The 12,211-nt window shown below is 40.6% G+C and overlaps 1 protein-coding gene across 1 annotated transcript; it reads right to left on the bottom strand.

Moving 5' to 3' along the window:
- Positions 1-609: 609 nt before the first annotated feature.
- LOC107763554 (protein S40-5-like) lies at positions 610-1,735 on the bottom strand. Its single transcript, XM_016582034.2, has one exon. The coding sequence runs from the start codon at positions 1,480-1,482 to the stop codon at positions 868-870; it is 615 nt and encodes a 204-aa protein (XP_016437520.1). The 5' UTR covers positions 1,483-1,735; the 3' UTR covers positions 610-867.
- Between the last annotated feature and the right edge of the window lie 10,476 nt (positions 1,736-12,211).

Consider the following 12,211-nt stretch of genomic DNA (forward strand, 5'->3'; position numbering starts at 1 on the left):
ATTGATGCTGCCATAACACTAGCTTACAATTTCCAGATAAAAGAAGGTTTAAATTAATTTTCCTCAAAATGAAATTGGAATCTCCTATCATAAATAGAAGACTAGTTAAGCCATTTAATAATGACATCCTAATAATATATCATACGTCATACGTTATTTTAGCTTTTCTATAGGAGTTATTAAAAGACATTTGACAAGTGATGGCTGATCAATCAATTTCATAATTAGCTATGCTCTTCTTTTTTTTTCTATTCTTTTTCTTTTCTAAAATTTTAGGGGTGGATGGGCCTATGTATGGTGATAAAAAAGGTAAAAGAGATTAAAGAGGGCTTTTGATATGTTGAAATCATGTACTGCATATTGTGAAGTTACAATTACCAAACTGTAATTCCAATTCCAAGCAACTATATATGTCTCGTAATTTACAAGCTTTTGAAACTGTTGTTTTTTATTTCTTTTCCTCGAGCATTATGATTGTCCAGAAAAAAGAAATGCAGGTGGAACCGTTGGAGTCATTGTCAGGGGCAGAAAAGGTTAAGAATTTGGCCAAATTCCCTAATTTGGTCAATACGTATAAATTATTAATTTAAAAAAAGAATTAGACTTCAATTTTTCATCCAAACACTGTTCAATTAACAGATCATAAAAGAGGGAAAAGCAGTAAAAATGGGAAACACAGAATTATACTTGGGCTCAGTCATAGCCTGGTTGACTCACTGAGCCTATCTATATTCATTCGGCCTGAATCATTGCCCAAGAACAAAAAATTTACACTAGCAAATTAAATGACTGTATCAACATTTCCCTCACCCTGCCAATAATTACTGAATTGTTCAATTTGAACAGATAGCTAATTAAACATTTGGCTTAGCCATTGAACCCGGTCTGACTCCACACTGCATCTCTGACTCTGCTCATGTCTCGACCCTTCAGCGTCCGGCCCACGCCTTCAAATACCGAGTTAGTAGATGATCTTCGGGACCGACCGTACCCACGAGCCAAGTATTCATGTGGCGGAACCATCTCCAACTCATGATCATCGACACCATCGTCCGAGTCGTGGAATGACTCGACCGAGTCGACCCGACATATCATGGACCAATCAGGGACATTCACTGGAGCTGAGGATGCCATGTGGCGCTCACGTGGGGATTGCACTGTCATGTTGTCTTGTCCACGAAACTGGTGCAAGATCCGAGGCTGTGTCGTTGTACCTGGATCGTCAAAAGCCAACGACAAGCCTCCAGTTTGGCGGCGGCTCCTCAAGCTTCTGTTACTCTCGGCGGTGGCACGTGAACTCCAGTCGCTCCTTGAGCCATTCAGCAAATGATCATCGCCGTTGACCATGTCATCAACCGTTGACCAGACATCATCTTCTCCCAACTCCGAGGTTTCGTTGACTGTTTCATTTCCATGATTGTAACTATAGCTTCCTAAGTACCTTTCACTCATACTGGTGGTCAGTTTTCGACCTTTTGCCATTTTAACGTCACCTCTATATCTAATTACAGATACTTTAATTACTTTCCGGTAATTGTGAAAAGAAAGTGTTATGTATATACAATAGTACTATGTGCTTTCTTTAAATACTTCAGGGTACCGGAATCTTGATTTTCCGGCGACCCCAGAAAAAGATACATAATAAAAATTAAATAATAAATTGTCTCTGTTTAAATATATGATGTAGTGTTATATCTCTCTGAGGGAAAGCAGTAAAGTGCAGAGACAACTTCAAAGGCTGATGATGTATATATAAGCTGTGATGGCGAGAGGAGGGAAGTTAATTTGAATTTCATGTGAATTTGGATTTGTCATCATTTCATAAATGTTACTATGGTCGTATGGCGACTCAAAGTATATGGTGAGAATAGAAGACGAGCACGAAACTGTAAAATCAAGTTAAAAAAATTAGGAAAAAATTAAGAAAAGCCAACTTGGCAGATGTGATTGGAGATGATGGATTTACACGCAAAAAGGGCAGAGATAGCATGACAGGTGTCAATTACTCGACGGACACCGTCTTGTTAGATTGGATTAATAATACTCTTGACATGAACCTATTTACTTTTTTCTGAAGAAAAATAATCTTTTTTAAATTTGAAAATAATTTAACTTAAACTTTTAATTCTGTCATTAATGAGAAATATTTATAATCACACAAATACTCTAGACCCCCTTTTGACTTGTTTAGGACCACAAATTCTAAAAGTCTTCATTTTTTCTTAAATTTCGTAACCAATCAAACAATTTCACATAAATTGAAACGGAGGGAGTACTATTTGAATTTTATATATCCACTAGCAAAATAGATTGATTGTTAGACAATCAACAAAAATTAATATGCTACAGAAGACTACTTATATGATCTTTTAGCTTATTATTTTTATTAATTAAAGATAGTTACTTTTCTTAATTATTTTTAAAGCGGCTTGATAACATAACGTTCATCTATGTCGTCAATGTATAAAAGTTGAATTTTACTATTAGAGAAGGACTTAAATAAGGCCTTAGCAAATATATTTTAATTCACGTTAGATTGAGTGATATATTAAACATGTTAACAATATTACTTCTACATGTACAGGTTCAGCTTTCAAAATTTTACTAGTAAATTTCTAAGTATTTATGAGGAATATTCTCAAAAGCTTCATCAATGTTTCCCTACTTTACCACACCTATATATAATTTTTAAACATTACACTTATCTCCAGTTTAATCTTTTGTTTCATTTAGTAAATTTTCTCACATGTGTAAATTCTTTTACACCTATTTGCAATGTTAAGTATTCAACATTTTCACGTGTGATCTGAGAAGAGATAGTCCTATCATAGAGTTTCTATGATTAAAATGCTTTTAAGAAACTCACCTTTTTAATTATTGACTCAATAAATTAGACAATCAACCGATACCTACTAACGTGATTAGTATTGTTATTTATGAAAATTAGAAAGATAATCTACTACTCATTTGTTTCAATTATCGTGTGACATTACAACTTTTACTGCAATATTTCGTAAATTATATTGTTCAACAGGAAACTTAAAAGTAACACGAATCTTGTAATTATTTATAAATGAAAGCATATGCTGAACCTCAAAGATTTGGATAAAAGAGCCATGCATGCAAGGCATGTGATCTTTTTCTGTCCATATAAGATTCTATATTTTTATACATTTTTCTTTTAAAACGCTAAGGTTTCATGTGTACATTTTAAAGCATTAGTCTGATGATGACATTTCATGTTCAATGGAAATAAAAGCTTAAAAATCTTAAAGCAATTAAATAGAGTTAGGTTTAAGTTCTATTGCCCTATTCTTCCGGGTCAATATCTACGTCATTTTGCATATGAAATTGCACTTTATTTAATTTTAAGGAGCAGTAGAATGTGACATATTAAGTAATATATTGTAGACATATTAAGTAATATATTGTACTTTTTTGTTTATGTCACTTTGTACATTAATCTAAAATTGTAAATCAAGTTGACTGTGTCACGACCCGGATTTCCCACGCTCGGGAGTCGTGATGGCGCCTACTCGTAGAAGCTAGGCAAGCCACTAAACATAGAAAAATTTTAACTCTTTCATTTTAACCTTTTTTAACAATCTGAATTAACAGGTATCCAACATTTAGATATTAACAATAAATGAAATCAAGCGGAAGACTTAATCTAATATAATAAACAAGATCAGTACGATAATGACAACACACATCTCTACCCGGAATCCGGTGTCACAATATCACGGACGGACTAAGATTACTACAACAAATGTCTGAAAGAAATACAATCTGTCTCGAAATCTAATGAAAACAGAGTACATAATAAAGTAGAAGAGAATGCCGGGCCTGCGGACGCTTGCAGGACTACCTCGGGATCTCTGGCTGGACTGAAGGCCGGCTCCCCAAGTGCTACTGTCCAAAAATTGCTCTGGAATCTGCACATAGTACAGAGTGTAGCATCAGCACAACCGACCCCATGTGCTGGTAAGTGCCTGACCTAACCCCGGTGAGGTAGTGACGAGGCTAGGACCAGATTCCAAATAAACCTGTTGTGATGACCCGGCCAGTCGTCTCATGAGTTACCACCCCATTTCCTCCATTTTTGCTTCTTTATGCTTCTTTATCCGTGTTTTATGGTATCGGGTTGGTCGGATCGAGTCCGGAATGATTTTGGTAAGGTTTGAGATACTTAGTCTCTTTTAAGGGAGTTTGAGTTGGAAAAGGCAACCAGATGTTGACTTATGTGTTAGAGGACTCGGATGTGAGTTCCGATGATTCGGTTAGCTTTGGTAGGTGATTCATGACTTAGGAGGGTGATCGGAACGGGTTTTGGAGGTTCAGAGTAGAATTAGGCTTGAATTGGCAAAGTTGATATTTTGGCGATTTTCGGTCGATAGGTAAGATTTTGATATAGGGGTCAGAATGGAATTTCGAGAGTTGTAATAGTTCCATTGTGTCATTTGGGATGTGTGTGCAAAATTTCAAGTAATTCGGACGTGGTTTGGTTGGGTTTTTAATCAAAAGCGTAATTCGAAAGATATTAGAAAGTTTGGCTTGAATCCAATGTGTTTTGGGTGATTTGATGTTGTTTGAGGTGTTTTGATGATTGGAACAAGTTTGAATAAGGTTTTAGGATATGTTGGTGCCTTTGGTTGAGGTCCCAGAGGCCTCGAGTGAGTTTCGGGTGGTCTATCGGATCATTTTTGGAGTTAGGAAATTGTAGAAGTTGCAGGCTCAGCTGTATCAGGCTTTTACTCTTCGCGTTCGCGAGTGGAGCCTCGCGTTCGTGAAGAGTCAGTGGGGATCAGTGAAATTTTAGCCTTCACGTTCGCGAGGGAGGCTCCGCAATCGCGAAGGGCTGGAAGCTCGTGCATCGCGTTCGCAAGATGTAAGTCGCGTTCGCGTAGGGTCTTTTTGGTCAGCTGGTCTGAGGTCGCGGTTGTTCTTCGCGTTCGCTAGAGAGGGGTGCGTTCGCGAAAGGAAGGGTTGAGGAACCATCGAGTTCGCGATGGCCATGTCGCGTTCGCATAGGAGGAAAAGTTGGTCGAAGTAATTTGTGCTTCGCGAATGCGAGGGTTTGACCGCGTTCGCGAAGAAGGAAAATAAGGTCTGGGCAGAATGTTTTTAAACTCGTCTTGTCCACGAGGATTGGGTTTATTTCATCCATAGTTGATCATTTTGGGAGATTTTTGAAAGATATTGAAGAGGGATTCAAGGGGAATCATTGGGAGGTAAGATTTTTGGACTTAAAACTCGATTATTATGTGAATTTCACCTAGAAAATCATAGAATCTAAGCCTAAAATTGAAGAACTAGGGCTTGAAATTGGAGATCAAACATTTGGGATTTGAAGGGTCATTTGTGGATGGAATTTGATGTTCTTGGTATGTATAAACTCGTGGGGAGATAAGGAATCCGTTGATGTGAAAATTTTCAAATTTCAAGACGTGGTCTCGGGGGTCGGGGTTTGGTAATTTCGGGATTTTGTGCCCTTTGTTGATTGTTTTCGCTTGGGCTTTGTTCCCTTAGCATATTTTGACGTACTCGTTCTGATTTTAAATAGATTCGACGCGCGTGGAGGCCGATTCAAGGGGCAAAGCCGTCACGAGCTAGAGATTTAGCCGGTTCGAGGTGAGTAATGATTGTAAATGATGATCTGAGGGTTTGAAACCCCGGATTTGCACATCGTATTGCTATATTGAGGTGAGGCACACGCTTTATGACGAGCATGGAGTCGTGCACTATTGGGGATTGTGACTTGGTCCATCTCGATTGATGATTTTACCGCGTATTTGATTGAAAACTAATTGCTATCATCATTATTTGGGCTGAATGTCTTATTTAGGCTTCGTGCCAACTATTTGAACTCCTCGGAAATTTTTATTGATATTTCCTCTCTGTTTTGACTTTATACTTGAACTCAGTCATGTTATTTTTCACCGTTTTACTGCTCAGCCATGTTTACTCAGTTTTAATACTTAAATGATATTTTAAATGATGATTGGGCTGAGAAACACTGTTTTACTATTGCCCGAGAGGCTTGTGATAATTTTTGACTGAGTAAGGCCGAGGGCCTACGTTGTGAGGAAACACTGATACTGATATAAGGCCGAGGGTCTGAGATATGTACGCCACGAGGTGGCTTGACTGATATGAGGCCGAGGACCTGAGATATGTACGCCACGAGGTGGCTTGATTCATATGAGGCCGAGGGCCTAGTTTGATGCCACGAGATGGCTTGATATTGCGCTTGGGCCGTAAGGGGCCCCTCCAGGAGTCTGCACACCCCCAGTGAGCGCGGGTACCCATTGTGATGTGAGATTGAGCCCGAGGGGCTAGTATTGTTCGGAGATATTGCCCGAGGGGTGAATTTGTTGATACTGTGTCCGAGGGCCGAACTTCTATTTGGTTACTCTAGCTTAATTACCTGTCAATTACTTGTTTATTTGTTGAAAGAGGATTTTACTTGACTTTCCACTGTTGTACTGCTTTTAAATGGTTTTACTGCTTCATTATAGAGTGCCTTGTGCCTTACGTGTTTTCTTACTTTCAGTCTTTATTTACATTTGTTACTCACTGAGTTGGAGTACTCACTTTACTCCTTGCACCCTGTGTGCAGATTCAGGCGTAGCTGGTTCCGCTCCCGAGTGCTGATTCTTCCAGTTTCAGGCGAGCGTTCGGAGACTACGAGGTAGTTGTTGACGTCCACATCCCCATGTCTCTACTCTTTTATCATTTCTATTTCCCTTCAAACATTTGTACTAGTTTATGGATTTAGCAGACTTGTATTATGGCCTATAGACCCTCATGACTTGTGACACCCCGATTAAGGCTGTGTTGAGTTGTATTTCTACACTTTATTGATATTATCCGCTACTTAGTATTGCTATATCATGTTTTAGACTGCTTTTACATTATTTAACTGTTTAAAAAGTAAATTGGGTTTGATTAACTGGCCTTGTTTTCACGAGAGGCGCCATCACGACCGAGTTCGGGTTTGGGGTCGTGACACCTGTGCAGTTATATAATATACAACGGAAAATAAATAGGAATAAACAATTAACATGGGAGGGGTACATGCTATGGGGGAAATATCGAATCCAGCAGAAACTTAAGAGAAATATGAGAGAACAATTCAAGATTTACAATAAAACCATAATAACACTATTGCGGCGCGCAACCCGGTCCCTATGATTTAACACTGTTGTGGCGTGCAACCCGATCCATTTATATCACTATTGTGCGTGCAACCTGATCCAATATAACATTGTTGCGGCGTGCAACCCGATCCATCATAACATTGTTATGGCGTGCAACCCATTCCATATATAGTATTGTTGCGGCGTGCAACCCGATCCAACATAACATTATTGCGGCATGCAACCCGTTCAATATATAGTATCGTTGCGGCGTGCAACCCTATCCAACATAACATTTATATAATTTTAGCAACAACCATACCAAGAGTCCCGACAAGGGATCAACAATAAGCTACACTATCCCGGCAAAGGATTCGACAGTAAAAGTAAATACATCCCGGCAAGGGAGAAACAACTATAACCAATCCTAACCCAACTTCTACTCATCTCAGCTAACACCAATACTCAATCATAAGTAATTTCCACGAAAACAAACTTAATCCTTGCTCAATATCGAGAATCTTCAATTAAAGCATCCGTAGTACTATTTAAGAACACACAATAAATTGCAATTTAAGACTCACGGTCATGCTCGACACCAATATATAGATACTCGTCACCATGCCTATACGTCGTACTCAACAAGAAGCAAATAGCAAATAGGACACAACTTCTAATGCTTCAAGCTAAGGTTAGACCGAACACTTACCTCGAACTTCCACGACCAACTCAAGCCTCAAACACCGCCTTTCCTTTTGAATTTGACTCCAAATCAATTATATATAGACATAATCGACTTAATAACATCAATAAACGCTAAACAATCCAATTCTAATGCTTAATTATAGCTTTCCCATCATTCTTCCCAAAAAGTCAAAAATTGACCCCGGGCCCGCTTGGTCAAAACATGAGGTTCAGGCCAAAATCCGATCACCCATTCACCCACGAGCCCGAATATATATTTTATTTTGAAATCGGACCCCAAAACGAGGTCAAATTCCCAAATAATCAAAAAGCCATAACTCTACCCAAATCCCTAATTTTCTACCCTTAATCTCATGTTTTAGGCCTAGATATCTAGTAGGTGTTGATAAAAATGGAGGAAAATAAGCTTAGGATTACATACATATGAAGTTATGGTGAAGTTCCTCTTCACAAATCGCCCAAGAGGTGTGGAGAAGATGAAGTTTATGAAAAATGGTGGAATTCACGTAATACATTCTGTTTTTGGAACTTAAAATTACTGGGTGAATTTGCTCTATGCGTTCGCGACAAGCTCATCACGTTCGCGATGAGCTAGGCCTGAGAGACCTTCGCATTCGAGGAAATGGGCTCGCGTTCATGGAGAACTAACTCCTTGAGCCTTCGCGTCCAAGTGGTCGTGTTCGCGTAGGTATAATACACCCCCTACCTAGGCTCATAAGCCACCGCGTTCGCGTATGCTGGGTCGCGTTCGCGAAGGGTATCCCCCCTTAGCCTTGCGTTCGCGTCACCAGCTTCGCGTTCGTGAAGAAGAAATTTGGCACCTGGGAGATTTGCCTTACGTGTTCGCGAGTGTGCCCACGCGAATGCGAAGAGAAAAATCCCTAGGCACTGAACAACAAAAAACCTACAACTTTTATGAGTTCAAAACCTTCCAAAACACATCTGAAACACACCCGAGCCCTCGGGGCTCCAAACCAAACATATGTACTAACTCAAAAACATCATATGAACTTATCCGTGCGATTAAATCGCCAAACTAATCCCTTAAACAACGAATTAAACCTCAAAATCAATGAAATATTTCAAAACTTCTTAAAACATTAAATTTTGCATTTAAGGTCCGAAACACGTCAAACAGATTTCGTTTCTTACCAAACTTCACAGAATTATCTTAAATCACATATAAGACTTGTACCGGGCATCAAAACCAAAATATGGGCCCGATACCAACATGTTCTAATCAAAATTCATTTCCAAATCCTTTAAACAATTTCAAAAAATAATTTTCTTTAAAAATTCATTTCTTGGGCTTGGGACCTCGGAATTCGATTCCGGACATACGCCCAAGTCCCATATTTTCCTAAGGACCCTTTGGGACCGTCAAATCACGGGTCCGGGTCCGTTTACCCAAAACGTTGACCGAAGTAAAATTAATTCATTTTATAGTCGAAATTTATTATTTTTCGTAGAATTTCACATATAAGCTTTCCGACTACGCGCCCGGACTGCACATGCAAATCGAGGTGATGCTAAAAGAGGTTTTTAAGGCCTTAGAACACAGAATTCAATTTAAAAACAAGTCATGACCTTTTGGATCATCACATTCTCCACCTCTAAAACAACCGTTCGTCCTCGAACAAATAGAAGAAGGAAGTACCTGCATCAGGGAAAAGATGGGGATAACGGCTCCGTATATCGGATTCAGACACCCAGGTCGATGCCTCAGTAGGCTGACCTCTCCATTGAACACGAACAGAAGGAAAACTCTTTGATCTCAACTGACAAACCTATCGGTCTAGAATAGCTACTGGCTCCTCCTCATAAGACAAGTCCTTGTCCAACTAGACAGTGCTGAAATCTAACACGTGGGATGGATCGCCATGATATTTTCGAAGCATGGACACATGAAACACTGGATGCACGATTGATAAGCTCGGCGGCAATGCAAGTCTATAAGTCACCTCTCCCACTCGATCAAGGATCTCAAACGGGATAATGAACCTAGGGCTAAGCTTGACCTTCTTCCCAAATCTCATCACGCCCTTCATAGGTGACACTCGAAGCAAAACTCACTCACCGACCATAAATGCTAAATCAAGAACCTTGCGGTCGGCATAACTCTTTTGCCTGGACTGAGCTGTACGAAGCATATCCTGAATAATCATGACCTTATCCAAGTCATCCTGAACTAGATCCGTACCCAACAACCGAGCCTCTCCAAGCCCAAACCATCTAACCGGAGACCGACATCGCCTACCATATAAAGCCTCATAAGGAGCCATCTGGATGCTCGACTGGTAGCTGTTGTTGTAGGCAAACTCTGCTAAAGGCAAAACCTAATCCCACGAGCCTCCAAAGTCAATGACACAAGCTCGGAGCATATCCTCCAAAATCTGAATGGTCCACTCAGACTGCCTTGTTCGTCTGAGGATGAAACGCTGTACTCAACTCAACCCACGTGCCCAATTTTCGCTGAACTGCTCTCCAGAAGCGTGAGGTAAACTGCGTACCTCAGTCCGAAATGATAGACACGGGCATACCATGAAGGCGAACAATCTCCCGGAAATAGATCTCAGCTAACCTCTCAGAAGAATAGGAGACTGCCACAGGAATGAAATGCGCTGACTTGGTCAGCCTATCAATAATGACCCATACTGCGTTGAACTTCCTCCGAGTCTGCGGGAGTCCAACAACGAAATCCATAGTGATCCGCTCCCACTTCCACTCGAGAAGCTCAATCCTCTGAAAATGAACCACCGAGCCTCTGATGCTCGTACTTAACCTACTGACAATTCAAACACCGAGCCACATATGCAACGATATCCTTCTTCATTTTCCGCCACCAATAATGCTGCCGCAAATCCTGACACATCTTCGTGGCGACCGGATGAATAGAGTACCAGGAGCTATAGGCGTCTTCTAAAATCAACTCTCGGAGTCTATCCACATTAGGCACACAAACTCGACCCTGCAATCTCCAAACTCTATCATCACCTAAGGTAACCTGCTTGGCACCTCTGTGCTGCACCGTTCCTCTAAGGACACACAAATAGGTATCATCATACTGTCGATCACAGATACACTCCAATAATGAAGAACGAGCGACTATGCAAGCTAACACACGGCTGGGCTCAGAAACATCCAACCTCACAAACTGATTGGCCAAAGTCTGAATATCCAAAGCAAGCGGTCTCTCACTGACCGGAATATAAGTAAGACTGCACATACTGGCTGACTTCCTACTCAAAGCATCGGCCACCACATTGGCCTTTCCCAGATGATATAAGATGGTGATATCATAGTCTTTCAACAACTCCAACCACCTCTTCTGCCTCAAATTCAACTCATTTTGCTTGAACAAATACTGGAGACTCTTGTGATCCATGAACACCTCACATGCCATGCCATACAGATAATGCCTCCAAATCTTCAATGCGTGAACAATGGCTGCCAACTCCAAATCATGAACTGGGTAGTTCTTCTCATGAATCTTCAACTACCGCAAAGCATAGGCAATGACCTTGCCATCATGCATCAACACTGCACCAAGTATAATACGAGATGCATCACAATAAACTGTATAAGGCCCTGAACCTGTGGGCAAAACCAACACCGGTGCCGTAGTCAGAGCTGTCTTGAGCTTTTGAAAGCTCTCCTCACACTCATCCAACTATCTGAACTGGGTACCCTTTTGGGCCAACTTGGTCATCGGGGCTGCGATAGATGAGAACCGCTCCACGAACCGACAATAGTAGCCTACCAATCCCAAGAAAGTTTGAATCTCTATAGCTGATGCTGGTCTGGGCCAGTTCTTGACTGCCTCAATCTTCTTCGGATCAACCTGAATACCCTCTACTGATACAACATGACCCAGGAATGCAACTGAACTCAACCAGAACTCACACTTCGAGAACTTAGCATATAACTGACTATCCCTCAAGGTCTGAAGAACCACTCTAAGATGCTGCTCGTGCTCCTCCCGGCTGCGGGAATATATCAAAATATCATCAATGAAGACTATCACGAACGAATCCAAGTAAGGTCTGAACACTCAGTTCATCAAATCCATAAAAGCTACTGGGGCATTTGTCAACCCGAATGACATCACCAAGAACTCATAGTGCCCGTACTGAGTGCGAAAAGCTATCATAGGGACATCGGATGCCCTAATCCTCAATTGATGGTAGCCAGATCTCAAGTCAATCTTCGAAAATACCTTAGTACCCTGAAGCTGATCAAACAAATCATCAATCCTCGACAATGGATACTTATTCTTGATCGTAACCTTGTTCAACTACCGGTAATCAATACACATTCTCATCGATCCGTCCTTCTTCTTAACAAACAACACTGGCGCATCCTTAAGC

Source organism: Nicotiana tabacum, chromosome 3 (assembly GCF_000715075.1).
Source record: "Nicotiana tabacum cultivar K326 chromosome 3, ASM71507v2, whole genome shotgun sequence".
Lineage (NCBI taxonomy): Eukaryota > Viridiplantae > Streptophyta > Magnoliopsida > Solanales > Solanaceae > Nicotiana > Nicotiana tabacum.